The sequence below is a fragment of the Lytechinus variegatus genome, chromosome 15 (assembly GCF_018143015.1).
Source record: "Lytechinus variegatus isolate NC3 chromosome 15, Lvar_3.0, whole genome shotgun sequence".
Classification (NCBI taxonomy): Eukaryota; Metazoa; Echinodermata; class Echinoidea; order Temnopleuroida; family Toxopneustidae; genus Lytechinus; species Lytechinus variegatus.
The window spans coordinates 28,604,675-28,631,100 of record NC_054754.1 but is presented as its reverse complement, the minus strand read 5'-3'; the positions used below and the strand labels follow the sequence as shown (position 1 = coordinate 28,631,100).

General features: G+C 36.5%; 1 protein-coding gene across 1 annotated transcript in view; it reads left to right on the top strand.

The window, feature by feature from the left end:
• The window catches only part of LOC121428400 (vacuolar protein sorting-associated protein 52 homolog), a 47,699-nt gene extending 23,075 nt beyond the window's left edge, over window positions 1-24,624 (top strand). The window contains exons 3-17 of the mRNA XM_041625000.1: window positions 650-725; window positions 2,098-2,165; window positions 3,974-4,149; window positions 5,245-5,395; window positions 5,977-6,077; window positions 6,562-6,694; window positions 13,435-13,492; window positions 15,046-15,179; window positions 16,783-16,938; window positions 18,640-18,758; window positions 19,546-19,669; window positions 21,007-21,210; window positions 22,042-22,219; window positions 23,299-23,417; window positions 24,014-24,624. Coding sequence (XP_041480934.1) covers window positions 650-725; window positions 2,098-2,165; window positions 3,974-4,149; window positions 5,245-5,395; window positions 5,977-6,077; window positions 6,562-6,694; window positions 13,435-13,492; window positions 15,046-15,179; window positions 16,783-16,938; window positions 18,640-18,758; window positions 19,546-19,669; window positions 21,007-21,210; window positions 22,042-22,219; window positions 23,299-23,417; window positions 24,014-24,160 — 1,944 coding nt within the window. The 3' untranslated portion in view covers window positions 24,161-24,624. The remainder of the gene's footprint in view (window positions 1-649; window positions 726-2,097; window positions 2,166-3,973; window positions 4,150-5,244; window positions 5,396-5,976; window positions 6,078-6,561; window positions 6,695-13,434; window positions 13,493-15,045; window positions 15,180-16,782; window positions 16,939-18,639; window positions 18,759-19,545; window positions 19,670-21,006; window positions 21,211-22,041; window positions 22,220-23,298; window positions 23,418-24,013) is intronic.
• The last annotated feature ends 1,802 nt before the right edge of the window (window positions 24,625-26,426 follow it).

Genomic DNA, 26,426 nt, shown 5'->3' with positions numbered 1-26,426 from the left:
AAACTTTTTGTCAGGGTGAACTTTCCCTTTAAAGGGATTTTCCCCTTTCATTCAGAAGGGGGGGGTGTCTTGTAAAACATAACTTCTATATCCCATTGCAAAAAAAGTGCATCTTTGAATTTAATTTCTCTTTTTGTTTTTCTTTGTGTAACATCTCCTTGAAGGTCAATGAAAATCAGTGACGGAATATTATCATTTTATCTAATGGATGATGTATATATAGCATACTTTTACATAGGACTGTACATTACTTAGTAGAGAGCTTTTCCCTTATGACCAAACACATTACGCAAATTTGTAAAGCAAAATTATTCCCTGTGAATAGAACAATTACAAGATTTCTCTAAGTTTTCTTATGGTATTGTGAGTGGGTTACATATAGGTGCAAAGCATTTGACTATGTTTCGATACAAACATAGTCAAATGCACATAAACTTCTACAAAATCATCTGATGCAGTATCATCATTTGTTATTAAACGTAATTAACCATGTCCATTTTTCTTTAATGTTCTTCAAGTTTCTTTTCTCTCTTGTTCTCGACTCATTATACCCTTTTCTCCATATCTCGATCCCTACCATCCTTTATCAGTCTCTTTTAGACTATGTTACTCAACTTTCTTTAATTCATTCTCATTTTATGTTAAACAGGGTGTGGATCTGAGGCAGTACTCCAAACAGATTGAAGCTGAACTTCAGGAAGTGGAAAATGCCTCGATCGATGATTGTATCCTTTTTGATTTTGTTCATTTTAACCATTTATTCACTTGAATAGAAAAAAAATGTATAACACTGTGAACAGGAAATGACATGAAGACAAGAAATGACCATGCATCCCAAATATTTTTTATTTTGTTTGATAGAGATGAGCTTGTATAACTTGTGATCAAGTAAGGTTTATTAAGATATTTATGGATATGTTATAACGTTATGATTTTATTATTTTCAGTTATGCATAATTTATGTATTTTTGTAATACGATATGTTAGTCCATTGAACTCATTTTAAAATCAGAACAACTTAAGTTAAACCACGGGATAGCATATCCCCTCCTTCACCCTTCTAATCACTCTAAGTATGAATTTTGTTATGAATTAAATTGACGTGTTTGATATGTAAATAATTATTATCTCTTGTTTTATGTTTGTTTATGTATACCTTTAATGTATTCAATTTATGTTGCCCTGTATTATGTTTGTTTAGAACTGATAACCTTGGCCCTTTATTGTAATTGATTCCCTTTTTTATGAATAAAAGGTGATTTATAAAAAAAGATAGAATTCATTATCAGTCATAACAGACTGTTTGCTGTTACATCCATATTCATAAATTCAGGGTTCCCAGCCCATCAGGGAAATTATTTTACTTTTTTCCAGTCAGGGTAAAATCAGGGAATTTGATTTTTACAAAAATTACCTCAAATCAGGGAAAAATGCCTTGAATGAGGGAAAATCAGGGAATCTTGATCACCCCAAAAGTCGAAAGCATGGTAGTCAGTCAGACTCTGTTATATTTTGTTGCAAATCAAAACAACATCCATTGAATGATTGGTTATGGTGGTGGTACTAATTAGTTTTACATTATTGTTTTTATACATGTAATCCAATACAACAACTTAGAAAACATGCGAAATTAGGAATCGGTATAAATGATTATCAGGGAATTTATAAACTTCATCAAGGAAAATCAGGGAATTTTGTTTTCTTGAAAAGCTGGGAACCCTGAAATCGTTAAAGCATTGCACATTTTTAAATACATGTAGAACACAGATTTTAACTAAGTTATGCATATATCTGAACAAAGTGAATGCCGGTGACAAATATTTTCATTCCATGTGTACAAGTTTTGTAAACATCTGATTATAAAAAAAAATTACATAAATTTAATTTCACTGATATTGACAGAACAATATCTTGCTGAACTCTTTTGGATATGAGGGTCAGATAGGGCCCTGTTGCATAAAATGGTAACTACCATGTTACAATGTTATTCAGCCAATCAGAAAAAAAGAATTCCATGGAAGCTACCATAAAAGAAACCTTTTTTTTGTATTGGGCCCAGAAATTGATTTTTGAATGCCTTGACTGTCATTGCAACAGATATCAAGGAAAGCCAAAACATTGCCAGTCTGCATAACCAAATAACAGCATGTGATACCATCCTAGAGGTAAATCTAGAGAGGGGATGTTCACCCTGAAGAAAAGTTTGTTGTAAAAATAGCAGAAAAAATTATAAGAAAATATTGCTGAAGGTTTAAGGAAAATCCACTAAAGATTAAGAAAGTTATTAGAATTTTAAGTTTTGGATTTGTGACGTCGTGAACAAGCAGCTGTCCCATATATTATTTACCGGTAGTAAAAATGCATGAATTTCTATTTTTTAATGGTTCGTATATTTTTTTTTAATCCCTAGGAATGGGTTTGAAATAGTTTGTCTATTGATATACTGAAGGTACACTAAAAATCATTTTCAATTTTCTGAGAAAATGAAATTTCATTGAGTTTTTTCCATTCGGTATACATGTAGGAAGCCTGCTCGCATATGACGTCACAAATCAAATGATTATAATTCTTATTACTTTTTTTATTCTTGAATGGATTTTTCTCAAACCTTCGGCATTATATTGTATTATTTTCTGCTATTTTTACAATAAACTTTTTTTGCAGGTTGAACTTCCCCTTTTAAAAAAAAGAGGGCACATCTTTCCAACAGATATGAATGAAGATTTTATTTATTTAACAGACCATGGAAGTGACCACGTCTCAATATTTATCCGTTCAGATTAAAAAAAATCAATTTGCTGATGATAAGGTTTTGGCAAATGAAGAGGTCTACACATCCTTAAAGAGAAAGTTCACCCTGACTCAATGGTGGTATGAATATATACATAAAAACAAAAGAAACATTTGGTGAAGGTTTGGGAAAAAACCATCAAAGATTAACAGAGTAAGGGATTTTCAAAGTTTCTATTGTGTATAAATGTATGAGGAGCTCCCCCATGTATCGTGTGAAATAAATTGTATAAAATGTCATTTCATATGACAATTTTCAATTATTTTACTACTTGCATTCAGTTTATCATCAGATGAATTATTTCAAACCCACTTCTAAATAAAATTTCAACTACCATGAGCCATTGAAAATGAGGGTTAAATTATATTCCATATGGGGTAGTTGCTCGCATATCAACATCACAACTTGATAACTTTATAATTCATAACTATTTTGCTTTTATGAATTTCATCAAAACTGCACCAAAAGATTCCCTGTTATTTTGTATCCTTATAATTCAAAATATAACGGGTCTTCATTGTCAGGGTGAACTTCTTCATTAATTTCTTGGCAGAAGGTTTGAAAAGTTCAAAAGATAGCAAGATTTTGATTAGCGGGGTCAGATAATTGATAGCCTTTTAATAAATTTTGATTTTTTTTTTGCTTGTTGTACAAATGTACTGTACAAGAACGAGCAAAAAAAAATTGAATTTGAAAAATTGAATTGAAATTGAATTTTAATTGAATTTTCTTTTTTTAATTCATTTTTTGGAATACCATAGTGTGAAAATGAAAATTATAAAATAGCTCTGTATTTTTAAGCATCGTAATTGGCCAATATGCGTCACATGACATCCAACTTTTTTGTGCACTGCACGGCAGTGCAAAAGGTGCGCAACGAAAATTGATATTGCACGCGTGCGGTAGAAGTCCCGATAGAAGTCCAACAAAACTGTACTGTAACTTTTTAAAAATTTGTTTCTGTGTTGCTATTTTATAAAACAAATAATGCACTCGCACTGTCGTGTGTTAGTGAAAATGCTGAGAAAGCTCGGTTTATTCAGATGATGCACACTGGGCACTCGCCGCAAGCGGCTCATGCATAGTGCGGCATCTATCTAAAGAAACCTCGCGTGCTCTGCATTTCCACTAACGCACTCGGCTGCATGCATTATTTGTATAATAATTGTGTGATTATTTCAGAGGATGGAACAGATGCTGAATGGTTTCCAATCAGACCTTGGCAGTCTGAGTGCCGAGATACAGACCTTGCAGGAGCAGTCCATCGCAATGAATGTCAAACTTAAAAACAGGCAAGCAGTGAGAGGTGAACTCAGCCAGTTTGTGGATGAGATGGCTGTCAACGAGCGAATGATCAAGTAAGTTGACCCCTGACCTATGAACCTTGACCTCAGTGGGTAACTAGATTTCAATCTGACCTGAACTTAAATTTTCCTAGGAAATATTCCAATTGTTTATGATGAGACCTTTTCATTTTTCTCTTTGTTCACTGTTGTGTTGGAAGCCCTTGTTACAGATTTCTAGAGCAGTTTAATGAACCAAATTATGAAATATATGAATATATACATTCTTCATTCCCTGGGGGATATTCCAATGTGTTTATCATTTCATTGTTATCTTTGTTCAGCATTAATTTGGAGGCCACTGTAACAGAGAGACAGATTTATGAGCTGCCTGATGAGAAAGTTATGAAACATGTTGTTTGCACATTCTTCAGTCCCTGGGGAATATCTGTTTCATGAGTCCCTGTTGTTGATCACATTGTTTAGCATTGTTTTGGAGACCTCTGTTACACTTACATAGAAAGATTCTCGAGCAGCCTGGTAATAACCTTATGAAATACATGGTTTGCTCATTCATCAGTCCCTGGGAATATTTGTATGTTTATGAGTGTTTGTTGGTGATTTTGGTGGCCACTGGTTTAGAGAGACAGATTTTGAGCAGCTGGATACAACATTATGAAATGTAATGAATGCACACTATGCACATTCTAAGTCCCTGATAGTGGAACATTGTGGCCCAGTGGATTAGTCTTCTGACTTTGAAAGTACAGAGGGTTGAGGATTTCAATCCCAGCCATGGTGTTATTTCCTTCTGAAAGAAATTTACCCACATTGTACTGCATTGAACCCAGGTGAGGTGAATGGGCATCCGGCAGGATTAATTCCTTGAATGCATGAGCGCTGAAAGGCAGCTTAAGCTAAAGCCGGGGTAATAATAATAATAACTTCGCGCCTCAATATAAAATATTTCTAGATAGATGGCGCTATATAAATGCATATTATTGTTATTATGATCCCTTTGTTTACCATTGCTTTGGAGGGCACTGTTACAAACAGACATTTTCTTGAGAAGCTTGAATACCAAATTGTAAAATACAATGTACCGGTTTGCACATTCTTCAGTCCCTGGGGAATATTCATTCATGATTCCCTGTTGACCCCTTTATCTAGCATTGTTTTAGATGCCCCTGTCACAGAGAGACAGTTTCTGGAGCAGCTCCATGAACTGAACCACAAGATACGTTTCGTCAAGGAGCAGGCATTCAAAGATGCCTTGTCCTGTCGTGATGTAGAGGACATTTTGGAAAAACTAAAACTCAAGGTCAGTTCATGATTATGTTGTTTTGTAATAAACCTGATACAGACCTTCCAACCAGTATGATTTTCCTGTATTTAGTACGATTTTTTTAAATTAAAATACAGGCATACGATTTTTCAAGTTTCAAAAATGTTTTTTTTTATGTTTAATAAAAGATATTTGCGATTTTGATGTTCCATACTATAAAGCGATATCGAAGCTCAGTGGCACTGGCATAGATCAGCACTTCCGCACACTGACACGCAAAACGCCCCACAGTCCCTGACGCCGCAAATAAATGGTCTGCTGCCGTTTTTTTGTCATATAAAAACATGTGGCTGCTGTAATTGTTGTTCCAACATTATTTATACGGCGAAGCATTGTGGGTAGCAAGATGGTGGATAGTGGTGATGGAGGCATGCACAATATCCATTGTGGGAGGGAGGGTTGCCCCTTTGGTCTAATTTGCCACATATCCACTTACCAATTCTAAAAGAAAATATTACACAATATTGATTCTGTATGATATGTGCCTTAGCTTTTATTTACATGCATTACGTTCCTAATAGTATTCTACAACCCGTTGGAATTGATACTTTTTTCAGGCAATCTTCAAGATTCGAGAGTTCATACTTCAAAAGGTAAATCAGATGAAGAAGCCCATGACAAACTACCAGCTTCAGCAGAATGCAATGCTTAAATCAAGGTAACATTATTTTTTAGCAAAATTTATTCAGAAATACAACATATTCAAACATTGAGGTTTAACCCTAAAAGACAGTGGGGCTGATTCAGCCACCCTCAATTTTTTTAATGATAAATCCGCCGTGACGCTTACTTTTTACTTTCTAGTCTCGCGCAACTTTTTGAGACCAAAATTGTGACCCCCTGGGTATGCAGGCCGGAAATTAAACATTTCGTTAGTGCATTCAGACCGAAAATTGCTGAAAAACATGAATTTGTATACAGGTCGCTGATTCGTTTCAGGAAAAAAATGACAAGGATATTGAGACTTGAGAGCCATATTAAGAAAGGTACACAAATGAAGAATGAATTGAGAATTGCGCAAACCAAGTAAATCCATCAATAACTAAAATCTTAATCACATACATGTATTGTCTTAGCATTAGTGATTTCAGTAGCTTATGACAGCAGCTTCCAATATATGCCATTATCATTCCATACTACAGATTCTTTTACGAGTTTCTGCTGGCCAATGAGAGACATGTAGCTAAGGAAGTCCGGGATGAGTATGTGGACACCATGAGTAAAGTTTACTTCTCTTACTTCAAGGGCTATATCAACAGACTGATGAAGTTACAGGTTAGTAGGTATCTCCTAAAAGAAGATTACACTGCAAAGCGCGTATATCCACCTTGTAAGTTGCTCAAGGCACTCTTATCCATGCATGGTGCTTGCGTCGTGGTTTGGAGCCATGCTGTGCGTGCAGCAAGCTTTGCGGTGCACACACGTGCTGGAATTTTGGCAGGCCTGGGAACGGGTTTTTTGTAACGGATGGCATCTGAACGGAACTTTTGTCATATAGAGTGTCTAGGGAACTGGAATCAGTCTGAAAAAGGGGTTCTCCAAAGAGTTACAGTATATCCCTGTACCACCAATATATGTGAGTGCCCCCCCACACACACACAAAATGCTAATGCTCACGTACAAGGTTTTTTTCAATGTTTATGGGCTGTATTTGCCGCTATATTCATGTATATATATAAAAAAAAAACCTCAAAAAAAATAAGTGCCCATCAGAAAGGAATAGCATTATTGATAGCCTTATTAGATCTCATGCTCTTCTCAAACTGAGCCCAGAAGAGTTCCTGCCCATCTTCATCATCCGTCCACAGCTTGAAAGGTTTGTTCTTGCTCAGGAACAACCTGACAAGATCGGCAGGTTCTCATTATCGATCTCCTTAACAAAGAGCAAGACGATCTTGTCAAGTCCTGTATCATTGATGTGCTCAAGAGCCATACGAAGCTTAGTCATGCACCAGGCATCATCCACTGACCGGTTGCTGATCAACAAGACTGTCTTGAAGCTATTGTCCAGGGCATGGAAGGTAGTAGTCATGCACCAGGCATCATCCACTGAATGGCTGCTGATCAACAAGACTGTCTTGAAGCTATTGTCCAGGGCATGGAAGGTAGTAGTCATGCACCAGGCATCATCCACTGAATGGCTGCTGATCAACAAGACTGTCTTGAAGCTATTGGCCAGGGCATGGAAGGTAGTAGTCATGCACCAGGCATCATCCACTGAATGGCTGCTGATCAACAAGACTGTCTTGAAGCTATTGTCCAGGGCATGGAAGGTAGTAGTCATGCACCAGGCATCATCCACTGAATGGCTGCTGATCAACAAGACTGTCTTGAAGCTATTGTCCAGGGCATGGAAGGTAGTAGTCATGCACCAGGCATCATCCACTGAATGGCTGCTGATCAACAAGACTGTCTTGAAGCTATTGTCCAGGGCATGGAAGGTAGTAGTCATGCACCAGGCATCATCCACTGAATGGCTGCTGATCAACAAGACTGTCTTGAAGCTATTGTCCAGGGCATGGAAGGTAGTAGTCATGCACCAGGCATCATCCACTGAATGGCTGCTGATCAACAAGACTCTCTTGAAGCTATTGGCCAGGGCATATGAGGTAGTATTTTCCAGCTGTGCATTTTCCATTCGAAGTTCACCTAAACTTCTCATATTTGAAAACTGCTCTTGAGTTTGAAGTGATACCCTGTTGGGTGCATTCGATATATCTAGAATAAGCAAGGTATGTAGTTGACTAAAGGCATCTTTTAGATATGTTGTCACTTCATTTTTGAGGTACAACTCCTTTAAGTTCAAAATGCTGGTGAAAGCTTTGTAACTGTAGTAATTGATATTATTATCAGTTATGTTTAGTACCTCCAGATTGGCAAGGCCATGGAATCTGTCCTGAGAAATACTGATTAAGGCATTGTGGGATATGTCGAGCATGCACAGTGTCTTGACTGACCACAGATGTCTGCCATTGTTCAGTTCTTCGATTCTGTTACTCGAGATTGTTATGGTAAGAATGGATCGCAATCCATTAAAATATCCTGGCAAAAGGGCCTGTAGTAAGTTTCCTGATGCATTAAGCACTTTCAAATTCTGCAGGCAGGCAAATGTAGCATTTGAGAAGGTGGTTATTTTGTTATAGGAAATATCCAGTTCTGTGACTCCAGATGACACAAAGATCTGTTTGTGAGGAGTTCGAGTTTGTTTAGTCTCAAGGAGAGCACTTCAAGTGTTGTGAAGCCCCAGAAAGCACCCACTGGCACTGTCTCAATTTTATTACCAGACAGCATTAGAGATCGAATGGTTGGGTACGTGACAGACATTTTGGAGGCTGTTTCAGGTGGTAAAAGGTCATGGATCTGGCATAGTCAATGGAAGTCATGCCTAGGGAAGGTTGTATGTCGGAAATAGCTCTGTTTCAGGGTCTGTGGGGGACAGACCCTAAAGTGATTGTCATTCATTAGGAGCTTTGTAAGTAGCACATTCTTCAGAAAAGTTCTTGGTGGTATTGACTGTAGGTTGTTGTAGCTGAGAATTAGAGTCCTGAGCTTTGTTAAAGGCCAGAATGACCCACTCTCAAGAAATATTATTGGGTTGGTTTATCATGTTGGGAACATGGTGAAAAGAATCATTGTGCAGAGCGGTCAGTTTATTTTCAGACAGGTCAAGCTCATACACACTCGAAGGCAGATCTTGAGGGACTTCCGTTAGTCCGAGATGCTGACAGTTTGCAGCGACTCCATGGCTGGAGTTTACAAGCTTACATTTTGGAAGATTCTTGGCAGTTTCTGCATCAGGTGATTGCACATGGATCAAAAAAAAAGGGCAGAATGCTAATAGTGAAAGCTGCAGACTATATACACTTCTGAATTTGCTACGGACGGTGTTAACTGCCATCCTTCTCTTGCTGTAGGTAAATGCATGCGTGAATGTTAAGATCTGGAGTTGTACAGTTTCCAGTAGAGCAAGAGTTCTTTAAGAGTATTCACCTAACACATTCTCCTTTTCATTTGCACACCCCAAAAGTGAAGACTTAATGTCAGTATTGGCATTTGTAGTCTGTATATAAGTAAGTGTAGCAGGATGCAGGGAGGATCACCAAAAGATAGACTTGAAATGATTGTTGTAGTTTAAAGGAATATTGGTACATTTATACAGGATCAACTACATCTTCGCCCACGTGCTAGATAGGAAGATTGGATTTCATGTGGCTTCATGTTACTATTTCCTCTTCAAGCTTTTGATTATGATATCTAAGAATTTGTTTGACCTGTTCATATTAATAAATTATACAGTGTATGTAAAATTTTGTCTTTTCATAGATGGGCATTCTTTAGGTACATAAAACACATTAAAAGTTAAAAGATAAAGATAATTTTGTGTATTAATAATTATAATTATACTTGCTTATATAACACTTAATACTTACTTACTTTGTCAGGAGTCTCTAAGCGCTCTACAGTATATGCAGCATAATTACCCTGGCTTTAGCAGTGCAGCTGTTACGCGTGTTGCGTTTCAAGGAATAAATTTCCTATTATTCTGGAGTTGTTTTGGTCTCTTGTGTACAGATCATAAATTATAATATTAACCAAAAGATCACTCCAATATTGAAATGTTCTAGCAATAATAGTTGATCGGGCAAAATTAACATTGTCCAAAAGCGTGTTATAAGAATAATCAATAACGCTGGATTTCGTGCTCATACAAATGACCTTTTTTATAATTGCAAAATCTTGAAAATATCTGATTTATATTTGTACAACCTTGGTATATTTACGTTCAAACATAAGAGTGATAATTTACCAGATGCCTTTGTGCCATTATTTCAACGCAATTTTATTTTACACTCCCATTCAACCAGACAAGCTAACCATTACCACCTCCCACAAACCCAAACTGTTTTGCTAATAGCACTTTTACTACAACAGGAATCAAATTCTGGAACAGCCTAAATAACAAACTGGCTGATAGCCCCTCTCTCAATTCTTTCAAATGTAAGCTTAAGTTATACCTCTTAGAGAGGTACAATGCTGGATCGTACTGATCACTGCAAATGATTATAATTATGTTTTCTATTCTTTCTTTCTTATACTCTCTATTATTTATCCCTTGATCCCCCCCCCCTCCGTCTTTTTGGTAGTTTTCCATTTTTGTCTCACCTGCATAGCAGAGTGAGACTATAGGCGCCGCTTTTCCGACGGCGGCAGCGTCAACATCAAATCTTAACCTGAGGTTAAGTTTTTGAAATGACATCATAACTTAGAAAGTATATGGACCTAGTTCATGAAACTTGGCCATAAGGTTAATCAAGTATTACTGAACATCCTATTAGAGTTTCATGTCACATGACCAAGGTCAAAGGTCATTTAGGGTCAATGAACTTAGACCATGTTGGAGGAATCAACATCAAAATCTTAACCTGAGGTTAAGTTTTTGAAATGTCATCATAACTTAGAAAATATATGGACCTAGTTCATGAAACTTGGACATAAGGTTAATCAAGTATCACTGAACATCCTGCATGAGTTTCACGTCACATGACCAAGGTCAAAGGTCATTTAGGGTCAATGAACTTTGGCCGAATAGGGGGTATCTGTTGAATTCCCATCATAACTTTGAATATTTATGGATCTGATTCATGAAACTTAGACATAATAGTAACCAAGCATCACTGAACATTTTGTGCAAGTTTCAGGTCTCATGATTAAGGTCAAAGGTCATTTAGGGTCAATGAACTTTGGCCGAATCGGGGGTATCTTTTGAATTACCATCATAACTTTGAAAGTTTATTGGTCTAGTTCGTTAAACTTGGACATTAGAGTAATCAAGTATCACTGAACATCCTGTGCGCATTTCAGGTCACATGACCAAGGTCAAAGGTCAATGAACTTTGGCCGAATTGGGTGTATCTGTTGAATTACCATCATAACTTTAAAATTTTATGGATCTGATTCATGAAACTTGTACATAAGAGTAATCAAGTATCACTGAACATCCTGTGCGAGTTTCAGGTCACATGATCAAGGTCAAAGGTCATGTAAGGTCAATGAACTTTGGCCATGTTGGGGTTTTGTGTTGAATAACCATCATATCTCTGTAAGTTTATTGGTCTAGTTCATAAAAAGTGGACATAAGAGTAACCATGTATCACTGAACATCTTGTGCGAGTTAGAGTAGTTTTCAAAGTCAGCACTGCTGCTATATTGAACCGCGTGATGCAGGTGAGACGGCCAGAGGCATTCCACTTGTTATTTTATCTTACTATTTTTATCTTTATTCTTTTTCTACTCCATCATTTTCTGGTAACTTGATGCCTTCTGATATATTTTGTGTATAACAATCTATGTAATGAATATGTATTCCGTTTCCACATTTTTTCACTCAAAGTAAGAACTTATATTTTCTCCCAATGGGAGCCTAATTTTCTAGCTCTGCTCTGCCTTTTATTTAGGCTCCTCACTTTTTTTTACATTTTGTAGTGTACCTTATGTTGAATACTTATGTTAGATACTTAATTTTATCATTGATACACTATAATTACGAAAACATTTGTTATATATATTATGTTATTTGTTTTAAACGTGGAATAAATAGATAAAAAAAATTGGAGTGTATCCTCTGCCTAATATTACACGGACGGGTCCTGGGCTCCGACCCTATATTGCGCTCAAATCCATCGATGACTGAATTCTGTTTTTCTGTAGCCGTTTTACATGCACCACCTAGACTCGGTAGAAAATATTTCTTAGAATTCAAAACAATTGAGGAAAATCCATCAAGGATTTAAAAAGTTATTAAAGAATTTTTTATTTTATTTGGGACATCAAATGCGAGCAGCATGCCATGTTTAGTGAATTAAAAGAGAACTAAATGAAATGTCATTTTCTTTTAAAACTTTAAAATGGGTTTTGTTGTACCTTCAGTATATCAACAGACATCAATTTTTTCACCCACTCCTGAAAGAAGAAAATTTGTAGTCATCATGAACCATTGAAAAATTGAAATTTATGCATTTTATATTTCGTAACATATTGGGCAGAGCTCTGCTTGTACATGTATATGATGTCACAAATCAAAATCTTAAAGATAAATTCCAAAAAAAATGTCAAAATGACTTTTTACAGAATCTAATATAATGACCACCCAAGTGTCTGTTTGTATGAATAAAAAATATGTGCCAAAAGATTCTGGAAGAAATTGTGTAATTGCTGAGAAATAAGCAAAATAGGCGCGGATTCGGTCAATTCCGTCTGGTCAGCAATAATAATACACTGTCCCACGTGTGCCTATCTGTGTTGGTGATCTTCAGTGTGAACATTTTCCAGCGTAGATTTCAAGATTTCACAAAGTTCAGTTTAGGTAACTGTACCAGATCTAGATCCTTGATGATATACTGACAATTAAGCCTGGTTTTACAGACTTTCTCATGAAATCAGTGTTTACTGCAACTACTGGTATTTCTCTTTAAGGTATAATAACTTTCTAAATCTTCAACCTTCACCATTATTTTTTCTGTTATTTTTACATTAAACTTTATTCAGGGTGAACTTTTCCTTTAATTTCTATTATTCATACTTAATAGATATTAAATAATGCATTTCATTTCATGGTATCATTTTGACCCTGCATCAGGAAATCGACGCTTGTTACCATGGTTAGATACGCTATTTTATTCATGAGTCCACTGTTTGGAGGGTGGACTCATGAATAAAAACAGTGGACTCATGAATAAAAAAGCGTATCTAACCATGGTAACAGGCGTCAATTTGGCGCACTGTGACAAAAGCGCGCATCAGCATTGGACATATTTTATACACGCGGCGATACGCGCTCAATTAAGCGTAATTTATACAGGAAATCTACATAAACCATAGATTCAACCGTGGGTTTTTCAAAACCACCTTTGTGAATTTGGGCCTTTAAGTACATGCCTCTCTCTATCACACTCACACACACTCTCTGCCTATCACCGTGTCCCTCTAACCGTGTCTCTCTCTCTCTCTCTTTACAGTACGATGAAGTGGCAGACAAGGATGATCTGATGGGTGTGGAAGACACAGCTAAGAGAGATATCCTTTTCAATCCATTAATCACTGGGTGTCTCAGTTAATACAGTAGATTGACTGAGAGCCCGTCTTACAAAGAGTTGCGATTGATCCGATCAATTGCATCCATGAACGGCCAGCAACGTCAACATATAAAAGCATGTTTCTTCAAAAAAAATTATAGATATGGTGATACTTATAAATTCATCGATTTCTTGACAATTTGGTGTGTTCTCCTCTGTTTACTAAGGACATTTTGAAAATTTCCTGTAGAAAGTTATGACACTGTTGGATTTCCATAGAGTTACGATTGGTTGGATCAATCGTATCTCTTTGTAAGACTGGGCCCAGGAATGAGTGTGTTGTGAAAAAGGGCTCTATGAAGAAATGATGTATGCCTCATCTCCTCCAAATATTGGATTGTAAACATTTCAATGATAAACTGTTTTGGCATGAAAAATTCTTTGTTCTAGGGTTCTCTGTTACTTGTGGATTAGGAGTTGCACTTAAAGGGGAGCAAACTTATAAACTGTGTGGTGTAATTACCTACTCTTAAAATATATGTTTTGAGATATATATTAATGATAAAGATGATTAATTAGCCTATTATTGTATTTGTATAGAGAAACTAAAATATTTTGAGGAGAAAAGTGCTTGTGTAGCTTCTTGGTAAAATAATCATCGTAGTATGGATATGTTGAGTAGTGAATTAATATGTTATCATTTGTGTGGGTCTAGTATTCCAAGACTACACTGCCCATAATATTTCATTATGGGTTGGATAATGGCCAGATTTTTATAGATGAGGACTTGAGATGTTAGGCCACTGATTCGTATTTGCTTTATTTTTTTTTTCTTCAAATGTGGTTTATCAGACTTAACAGCATTGTAAAGATCACTACAGAGGATGCATACTTCTGCATAGTAATCAATCAGTGGCACTCAAACTTAACTTAAATCACACTTAACTTTCAATTCCATGGTAATTACCAATATGCACATTGGCGCTCAAACCTAACTTAAATCACACTTAACTTTCAATTCCATGGTAATTACTGATATGCAAATTGGCACTCAAACCTAACTTAAATCACACTTAACTTTCAATTCCATGGTAATTACCTATATGCACATTGGCGCTCAAACCTAACTTAAATCACACTTAACTTTCAATTCCATGGTAATTACTGATATGCAAATTGGCACTCAAACCTAACTTAAATCACACTTAACTTTCAATTCCATGGTAATTACTGATATGCAAATTGACACTCGAACCTAACTTGAATCACACTTTACTTTCAATTCCATAGTAATTGCCAATATGCACAATGGCACTCAAACCTATCTTTAATAGAGGAAAACAAACTCAAGAAGAGAAGCAATCTTATTGGAAAGAGTAAAATGAGAGGAACAATTTAAAACAAGTTTCATCAAAATCACTTGTGAAATAAGCAGGTTATGGATGTTCAAAGGCCTTGTTGTACTTTATATGGCATCCTCAAATTGGCAAACACTTAGCTCTTTAGGAATCATCCTCCTGACTATAAACTTTTCCTTGACCTGTGAATGTCTACGACTTTTTTCATCGAAGCCGTCTCTCAAGAATCGTTCCACAGTTTTCACGATTGGTAACCGTGGTAACATTCTAACATCAGGATTAGAAGCCTCAATCATCCTCCCCCATGCTGCCCAGAAGGATGACACTAAGGTATGTATATTATAGCATTATAAGACACCTGGGGGGTGTTTCACAAAGATTTAATTATAACTTAAGAGTCGCACTTAAATGCTGAGTTGCGTACGATATGAAAGGCTTGACTGCATTGGTCAGATCGTGTCATGGGGACGCGCACTACTGCATATCTATCAATAAGATCGCGTGTTACATATCAAGTACGCGTCGGAATTTAAGTGCAACTTAAGTCATACTTAAATCTTTGTGAAACACCCCCCCAAGAGGGATCATTGCCGTTTGATTGGTTGTTTGATATCGATCATCCAGTCCATTTTACGATGACGTTGTCGTTCGTGTAGTTTTGGATCCATTCATCTTGCAATTGTGGTCCCGTTCGATTGCGTCCATTGCACACTCGCTGAGACCAAGGCACTACATGTATAGACACTTGTATATGCAGCATGTATTACTGTTATATGTATATGTGACGATGAACAGACCACGCTCTCTCAGCTACATACACTGCATGTACTTTTGAATCCCAATAGTCAAATGGCAAGGATCTGTTTTTGGTGTCGTAAGACAAATAATGCATGTCTTCTCATTCGTGCACTGGACAATACACCTCATTGAATGAATCATTTAATCTTTCACCTCGTGAAATACTACGTCTATGGAACTCATAAACATTAATTATTTGTATGTTGTCAGAGACTCCCAAGATTCTCCTGCCCAATATAAGCTCAGTGGATAGACAAATCATCCACAAAAAGCATACAATTCTTTATGACAAAAGGCCACGAACAGGGCTATATTAGCTTTCTTGTGCTACCCTTGAACAATACAAAAATTATGATGAGGTAACAAAAATTTACATTATCTTGTGTCAAAGAGGTGTTTTTTGCCAGACAAAAAGCGGTATGATATAGCAAGGGCGCAAGAAAAGAAAAGAAATACAGACAGGGAACGTAAAGTCAAGCATGAGAGCAAGAGATTATTCTAAAATGGACGACAATAATGAGAATTTTAATCTAGAAACGTGAAGTGAAATTAATTGAGAATCTGATTTGGTACAAGAATAATGCTTCATATTTTATTGTTCAAAATAGAGATCAGAACTAGAAGTCCTCCGAAAATTAATTTTGCCCAATTAATCAAGGGCCCGGTAGCCACTGAGCAGTGCGAGATCAACATCGCTCTATCCCTTAAACGCCAAACAGGGTAGCAGCAACTCACATCTTTTATCATCTTTTGGTCTGACATGGCTGAGATTTGAACTCCCGATCTTCTAGGGTCAGTTTCATGAAAGTTATCAGCACTGACAAGTTGTCTTTCTCCGACAGTTACCATAGCAGCAGTCAGAGGCCAGTGCTTCTTAGCCAATCAAAACCAAGGATTTCACTGAAATAGTCAGCACTGACCATTTAGTCAGTGCTGACAGCATTGATGAAACACCCCCTTGGTTGTGAGGTGGATGCTCTACCATCTGAGCCAATGTACCAGTGCATTAAGTTGTGAGGTCATGTATGATCAGCTTTCTGAAATAGCCTTTGTATCATTTACTACATAAAAGAATTATTCACAAAACTCTCTTCTCTGTCTCTCTCTCTTGCATTGACTTCTCTCCCCATTATAGCATACCTTCGAGAGCTTGTTCCGCAGCCAGCACTTTGCCCTGTTGGATAACTGCTGTCGAGAGTATCTCTTTGTCTGTGATTTCTTCATGGTGAGTGGAAGCAACGCGCAGGATCTCTTCACCAATATCCTTGGAAAGACACTATCAATGTTTTTGGTGAGTATTATGTTTCATCATGTATGTATATAAGACCCCATTCTCAGTATACCTTCTAAAACTAGTTTAGTGGAAACAGATTAATGAAACCAGTTTGGAAGGTCGCTTTGCTAGCGTTCTTATCTCATCGCCCAAAAGTTGTTTTCAAAATCGGTCTTGTTGCTACAGGAACGTCCTCAGTGGGATTACATGTTTCACGCAAAAATAAAAAACCGCACCGTAGACATTCTACACACAGTGTGTGGAGTAGCCCGCTCCTGAAGAAGAATGGTTGCATCCTCACTTACGCTAAAACCAGTCTAACGAGGCAGAGCGATCTTGAAAACTACATCGCAAGGTGGTTTCCGAACCTTTGGAAGATTTCTTCTAAGACCGCTTTGAGCGTTCTCATTACATGTTAAACTAGTTTCCATTGCTCTAGTTTCAAGTAAACTAGGTTTAGGATGGTTATGAGAACGTGGTCTGAGTGATGAGATATTTTATTCGCTAAGGCTAAGGGAGACCTGACTCTGCAAGCTTTATATTTTTTCCCCCTGTATGTATTCAATGAACTCACACATTCCATTGTGACTCTATTTGTTTATCTCACTTTTATTATTTTCTGAATTTTTTGTGAGTGAAAGATGGAAATAAATCCAAATCACAGATTTTATGTTGTCACAAGAAAGACATTTCTACCATACTTTGGCAAAAGGGAGCAAGTTATAAGAGTATCATTTGTTGTAAATTACCAATGTGTGTCCGTCATTTACAGAGAAGTCAATGCAGTTTAACAGCATATTTTCTTCAATATCTTTCCATAGAACGATCATTTCTTCACCAAATTTTGGCTGACCATGCAACATACGAAGGGTGTTTCAGAAACAACAATAACTCAAATTTGACTGATGTGTCACTTGCTTCCTTTTGCCAAAGTTGGGCAGTTTTGTCAAAAGTTCATCGTTACTTCTTGAAGGTTTCTTTTGGACAATTGCTAACAAATGGGGTAATACTGAAGGAGTTTATTGATTTGGAGAATACAGTAAAATTACACCAGCATTTTGAAGTTTTGACTAGTATATGAGACAGAAAAAGAGACTAATTAGTGAACCAATCATTCTGAAAGCACACCTTTCCTTATAGATGTATTCTTTTACAAAAATTGCAATTCCAAAAACACAGTAGTGCACAAAACTTGAACCCCACCAGAAAATTGACATATTTCAAGTGTTCAAGTTCTGCCATGTTGTAGATGTCAAATTGTGAAATCAAGTAATAAAATATTACATTCAATAAACTTTGTTTTTCTGTGCTCACCAAACATTGTAGAGTTATTGTCTGAATTCATCACTCAGAATGAAGAAGGGTATTTTGTTTAGAGGTTCACTAACTTGTGAGCACAACTGTTGCATAGATAAAGAAATATTCAGGGGAACATAAAACAAATAAAAATAGCAATGATGTGATTGGTTTATCAATGATTTTACCATGGTATTTGCCAGTGATGACAGATTTGCCTTTAATTGTTTTATGAAACGGAGCCCTGAATTATTATTTTCTATTATATTTCCAGTTTCATCATTTCAACAGGTTGGTGTCTTCAGTTAAAAAAAAAAGCTGCTGTATTACTGAGGTCCCTTGCATTATTGAAATTGTGTCATGAGTGATATCATTCGGATGCAATACTAATGAATGACTCTCTCTTTTCCCCTCCTATTTTAGAAACATATGGACACATACACCAATGAGTGTTATGACTCAATAGCAGTATTCCTCTGTATTCATATCATCCAACGCTACAGGGTACTCATGCACAAGAGGTCTGTTCCTGCATTAGACAAGTAAGTGAAGTAATAAATGCATATTCTCAGCCAATCATTCACCGTGCACTTCATACTACTACTTTGTATATAATAATAATAATATGATAATATAGGTATATATACCCAGGGTAGCCACTTCAGTTTCGAAAACTGTTCTACCAGCAGGCCCTGCTATTATTATTATCATCCCGGCTTTAGCTGAGCTGCCTAGGCGCTCAAGCATTCAAGGAATTTCTTCCTACCGGGTGCCCATTCACCTCACCTGGGTTGAGTGCAGCACAATGTGGATGAGTTTCTTGCTGAAGGAAATTACGCCATGGCTGGGATTCGAACCCACGACCCTCTGTTTCCAAGGCAGAAGACTAATCCACTGGGCCATGACACTCCACACAATGTTGTCAGAACGGTGGTCAGCATTGATCAAAACTGTCCACCTCTATTAATTTCAGACCGGCATTGATTTTCTCCACTGTAAAGGAAAATGATATTCTTATTATGTAAAACTGAATAGTTTCCACCCCCTGAAACCCTGTGGCAAGGAGTTTGATTTCCAGTCACAAGCCCAAAATAATCCTTGCGACAACCCTGTCTATGGCTATATAAAATCTCACCCCCCTCCCCCCAAAAAAAACGTTTAGTATTGGACACAAAAGGGATTCATGAAAATACATGTATCATAAGCTTATCTTTTACTATGATTTAGGTGCTTTTAACATCATCATAATATTTTGAGTTCAGTGAAGAAAAAAAAAAGAAAACACATCAATTAAAAATGCCAAATATGTATCTTTTCTTTTCTCACCAGATATTGGGAGACGCTTCTTGAGATGTTATGGCCGAGATTCAAATTGATTGTAGAACTCAACGTCCAAAGTATTCACGAAATGGACCCACAAAAACTAGGCTCCATTGATGTCAGGCCGCACTATGTAAGAATGAATTTGAGGAGGAGGATGAGGGTGATGATGAAGATGAGGACATTTGATGAGGATGATGATAATGATGATGATGATGAGGGTAATGATGATGATGAGATGATGATGATGATGATAATGATGATGATGATGATGATGATGATGATGATGAAGGTGATGATGATGATGATGATGATGAGAATGATGATGATGATGATTAGAATGATGATGATGATGATGATGATGATGAGAATGATGATGATGATGATGATAGTGATGATGATGATGATATTGGTGATAATGATGATGATGTGATGATGATGATGATGATGATGATAGTGGTGATGATGATGATGATGATATTGGTGATGATGAAGATGATGATGACAGCAGGGGTGTTGGTGGTGGTCATGGTAATGGTGGCAGTGGTGATGATGGTGGTTGTGTAGGAGGTTGAGGCTATGATAATGATTTACAATGATGATAATGATGGTCATGATAATGATGAGAATATAAATGCTGATTATCGTGAGAATCATACCCAAGGTTGGGGGGGGTTCACATAATAATGCACACAGAAATGTATATGAGAATGATCAGCTCTTTGAGTGTGTGCTTGTCTCTTTTCTTTTTTTTGTTTTTTTTTTGTTTAGGGATGGGCTTTGGGTCATAATATGAATGCAAGAGCACTCGAAAAAAAGCCCAATTCTTAGCAGATTTTTTTTTTTATATATAATCTGGAAAGGAATGTTTAACTAAATTTTGCTCTATAAATTAAGTGATATCAATGATATGAACATTTGTGAAAGGGTTATGTTTCAGAACTTGTAATATTTAATTTAATAATAATCTTCCAAAAATTACTTACTATATATTCACACTGAACTGTTCAATTCATAATCATAATACCATGAATGCTCAAAATATCCACCTTCCTCTTTACCGCACATCAATGGCGCGAATTTTTTTTTTTCAAGGTCCAATGCATTTGGAACATTCTTCCATTTCATCTTAAGAATAGTAAGACTGTAAAGCATTTCAAATGTTTATATAAAAGTCACCTTCTTACTTTACCTGATTAATGCAGACTTAATTCATGTATGATTTCCTCACTTCTTTCCTTTCTTTTCTTTTAGTCAAGGTTTTTTTTGTAGTTCAAGATTGTATGAATTTGTGTAATTTTATCTTTGTTTATTTGCTGTAAGGGGTCATTTTCCGTATGCCAATTTGAGCTTTTTATGATTCCCCACTGATATGTATGTATTTGATATTGTACTATATTGATTTGTATTGTTGTTTTGCATTAAAGTGGAAATGAATTGAATTGAACATTGCCCTTCCTCTCTTTACAGATTACCCGTCGGTATGCAGAGTACTCCGGTGCGATTGTCAACCTGAATGAAACGTTCCCGGATGAACGTGTGAACAGGCTTCTGCTGAAGCTACAGTCTGAAGTGGAGAATTTCATCCTGAGAATGGCCGCCGAGTTCCCTTCGAGGAAGGAACAGCTTATCTTTCTTATTAACAACTACGACATGATGCTCAATGTCATAACTGTAAGTCCTTTGACCTTCATGATGACACGATGCTCTATGTTACAACAGGTTAAAGATATTAACTAACAATAGAATTATTCTAAAATAGATCCTGAACTTTGATGAATGTTTTATGTCGTATTGCTTATGTTGATAAAAAAAATTAATAACCAGAAATAAAAATAAATCAATTTCACTCTTGAGATATCCGTAACTGAAAAAAAAGGAATCATTTAGACAGGGAAATAATTTTAATATATGAATCTTTAATTGAGGTAGGGATGGAGTTAGTAATCATATTGTACAATTTAATTTTTCCGAAGCAGTAAATAATGATTTTCAGGTGCAGTTTTGGAGTATGAACTTGATATATTCTTTTCCAGGGTTGTACAACAGAGGATTCCAATATAGTAGAAAACTCACAGCCCTTGCATGTCAGGATGCAGGAGTTCATCACATCTTTTCTTATAACAAGTACTCGTCTGCCAGTGCTGTCACAGAAAGTCTTTAAAAGTTTGATATGAACTTGATGCATTCTTCTTTTCCAGGAGTGTATATTGGAGCGTTAAATGAAAGTGGAAAACATCTGACAGTCGGGGTGTGAGGACGCAGGAGTTCACCTTTTGATAACCAGCACTTTTCAGTGAATGCTATACCATAAAGTTTGATATAAACTTGATGCATTCTTCTTTTCCAGGAGTGCAAATCAGAGGATTCCAGGGAGGCTGAGAGCTTCGAACAGCTCCTGGATGCCACGATGCAGGAGTTCATCAAGGCCTTTTGATAACCAGTACTTGTTAGTGAATGCTATAACAAAGTTTGATAAGAACTTAATGCATTCTTCTTTTACAGGAGTGTACGTCCGAAGATTCCAGGGAGGCTGAGAGCTTCCGACAGCTCCTGGATGCCAGGACGCAGGAGTTCATCGAGGAGGTTCTCGCACCTCACTTTGGAGGGATGATGTCGTTCGTGAAAGACGCGGAGAATCGCATCGAGAGAGGACAAGCAGACCATCTCAAGACCCAAGAACGTAAGACATCGTTTTTCAATTTAATGACCTGAGGCTTGGATGATGTTTGAAGGTTTGCATGGTGGTAAGGTCATTCATGGAATTGGTTTAAGCTACACCATTTCCATGACCTAGAAGGACCAAGAAAAGAGGGTATAGTTAGAAGTGAAATGGAGAGGCGAGAAAGTTGGTTAGCAAGTAGGGTATCTTTCGGAAATGAGTGTAATCCTTAAAAGGACTGAAGGCCAGAAAAAGTTAAGAGGCGGAGAGATGACAGTGTTGTATTGTTAGAGAGATCAAGAGAATACTGGCTTGAGTCGGTGAGTAGAGTTGTAGAACAGGAGCAGGGGAGAAGACTCAACCTTTTGGGCAGGTTGGCTGTTTATCAAGTTTATCCTTCAATTCTTTGAATTATTATCGATAAAACGAACATTTGTAGAACTAGGTCCTGATCCATGATAAAATGCAATATCTGTCTCATAATCACTGTTGTTTGTAGGAATATACAGTACTTGACTACATAGGAAATCAGTTGTAAACTCTAGTAAACTTATATGTGGAATTGACTAGAGATAATGAGAAGAAAGATGAAGTTTTTATTTCTTAGATGTAGCAATTTCTACTGTCTGTCTAACCCAGTGATGTTTCAATCTTTGAATATTTTTTTTTATCTAAATGTTCTTGGTGAAAAGTTTTTTACCGAGCTTTTGGGGATTTTGGGTTTTCTTGTTCACTGATACTGCTACTTAAAACCAAAGGCAGCATTTGCATAAAGGTTTTGAGAATCAGAATCAAAATCCTTTTAAACAATTAAAATCCTTTTCATCCAAGAATCTGCATTTGCTCAATGATGATTAGCTTTCTTGTTTGCTGCTGCTGCTAGGTCTTCTAACAGCATTGGCTACTTATTCACTCAATGAGTATTTACACTATGATAGGGTTTGCAATATAATTCTGATCTTGCAATGGTGGAGTTATAAAATTTGACTATGCGCAATTTAGAATGGATCTAGTTCTTGTAGAATTTTTTTCTGGATTTAAATGAAGCATGATTGAACATTATTTTTGAAGGAGATGTTGTTTTATGATTGTTTTGATAGGTCATGTTGAGCAGTTGGTTAGAGGATTCTCCTCAGGGTGGAAGCAGGCCATCGAGCTGATCAACCAAGAAATCATGAGATCATTCACCAACTTCAAAAATGGCACAAGTATTTTACAAGTGAGTTTCTTTTTCACATCAAATCCTCTGAAACTGACGAATGTTCCTTACGAGAACTTAGGAGAATGATTTTCGATTATTCTACCATTACCACCCAAAAAAATTTCTATAAAATATTGATATGTAATTCGCTCAAATGCACAGTTCGATGCTGTTCATAAGGGTGGGCGTACATTTGGTCTTAGAATATTCTGATTTATGATATTGCTATTCAACTCCTAAAGCATGGTTTTGACATGATTTACATTTTTCAAAGCAAATGGATGTTTGAAATATGACGTTTGAATTTAGAGAAGGTTTCTCTGAATCTCAGATTAGTAATGACCACTGCACCAAGATTATAGGAACTGCAAGTCTAAGAATTAATAGTTTATTGTCACTTGCCCTATCAGCAGTTTGTCAAATTTTGAGTTGCTCTTATACAACATAGGCTAAATAAACCCATTTGGTCTATTATCAAATCAGTCTAATTGCTGTTTGGTCTACAAAACTCTTGGGCTCTAACTATACGTAGCATAGAGTTAAACCCACAATCCTCTGGGACACAATACTTATTCTTATTCTATGTTTTGATATTTTTTCGTCTTCAATTGTAGGGCGCCCTCACACAACTCATTCAGTACTATCACCGGTTTCAGAAGGTGTTATCTCAGAACCCCTTCAAAGCTCTGAGCGTCAGAGGAGAACTCATCAACATTCACCATCTCATGGTGGAAGTGAAGAAGCACAAACCGGCGTTCTAGATCAAGTGGCTTTACCTAGAAAGACGAAATAGATTGTATGTTGATTGTAACTGAGTCTTTGGCTTAAACTTGTACAAAAACCTACAATCAGCTTTATTAACCCCCCCCCCTGGCTTACACATAGGCATCTCTGAGAATTTTGTACAGTTCAAAATTTGAGTTGTTCATAAAATATGGGATAAAGATACAATGTAGATTTTGTACAGATCAAATAAATTACTAGTATGTCCAAGTAGAGGCTCTGTTTTGTGAAACAAAAACATTACACATTAGACCTCGCTACTCAATAGTCGATGGATTATTTTGGACTAATTTGTTAATAACCGCTTTTTATGAAAAGAAAGAATGCACAGCTCTATAAAAAGGAAACATTCTTCATCCTTCATCAACTGGGCGTTGTGGCGTGCGCCTGTAATCCAAGCTGTGGGGAAGTTACAAATTGATGCAGAGGTTCGAGCCCTGGTCACATCTTTCGGATGGTGACGTTAAAGGTCGGTCCGAGACGTAAATAATCATACCTGATTGATACACGTCTGACAAAAACTCAAATACACACACACACATCCTTCCCATTAAGCCACCCCTCCCCCCTTCCCCTCCATCTCCCTCAACCTATTTTTCTGCTCACCTGTCTCTCTTGCTCTCTCTCTCTCTCCTTTCATCTCCTCCTTACTCTCTCACTCCCTCTTCCCTTCTTATCCCTCTTTCTGCTTCTTATTTTACTTTTTTTTAATTGTCAACATATGTCAAACCAACTCCATACAGGTACAGGTTTATCTAATAATTGATATATATTTAAAAGGAGTATATGAATATTTAGGATGAGTTAATTATGTCAGGTATTAAATATTCCTTTCTTCTAACATTCCACCCCTCTATGTGGATTTGTGATGTTACTGTATCTGTTATGAATGCTCTTTTCTTTCAAGCATCTGTGTTTAATACCCTCTGTAGTAATTAGATCACCAAATTTTGATTTTTGTATTCATTTAAAAATTTCCCTTTTTGTAGACTCAACTATGATCATGCATATTTCTTCAAGCAGTATCATGTTCCTGTTTTCATATAACTTGTTATCAAAACCAGTTTATGACAATCCGTCGGCGTTCATCCGAACCGTTCTCTCAGTCAATTTTGGTCAATTGAAAGTCAAAGTCCTATTCTATACCTTCTTTAATTTCTAGCAATTTATTTCAGTTTCTAAGATATGTGGGGATTTCCATGGCAATGCCATACAGATTTTTGATAAAAATGCACAAATCCCTTGGAAGTGTGTACTATAGCAAAGCAAACAACAGCTATGCGCACTAAATATGCAAATGCAAGGTCAGTCAAACCGTCATATTGGCACTGCATTGACTTGCACATGAAATAGCCATACGACGTACTGACTGACCGCACGCATTGGAATCTAGGTCAGGGTTGTTGTATCCCCAATGGCATTTTTGTACAGGGAAAATCTAAACCGCTCAAACCAAAATTACAAACATGTAGCTCTTTTGCGATATTTTTCTCTGATTTTGTGTAAAAATAGAAATACCAATGTCAAGCAATTGTCTTGGTCTTTCCAACCATGAATTTTTCTAGCAATGAATATGTTGTAAGGCTGAGGAACAAAGTGTGGAAATTACAGTAAATTTTGAAGTCGATTTTCTCTAAAATGGGTTTGCACCATTGTATTTGTGATACGACAGTTCGGATGACTGCCGACGAATTGACTCTTAGCCAATCAAGTATGAGGATTTCAGTAGCTTGTAACACTGGCTTAGAAGTTTGAAATTGATAACAAGCCTTATTGAACTCTTACCTTAGTTAATCTGTCAGAGTAAAAATGGCGTAAACTTGTACACTTTAACACTGTTAATACGGCTATTGACAAATTTCAGTGTCCAAAAATGTGCAATTGATATGTGGAGAGTCATGTATGTACCATATATTTTCAATACAAGAAGTGTATTGTTTCAAGCTTATAAAGTATTATTTTTCAATTGATATTCTTATCTTGTTTGTTAACCACCAAGAAAGATAAGGAGTAATGATCTACACCTTTGAATCTGCCAAATGATTCCATATTTAATATAAAGATATCTATATAAAATGTTTAATATTATCTTGTATCTAATATTCAAAATTGCATACCAAAATATTGGTTGAAAAGGAAAGTTAGAAGAGCTGACATACATCTTAAAGCATTCATCTTTTTATAAATATGATATATATATTGTATTTACAATAGAGGCATTTATATATGAATTGAAAGGATGTT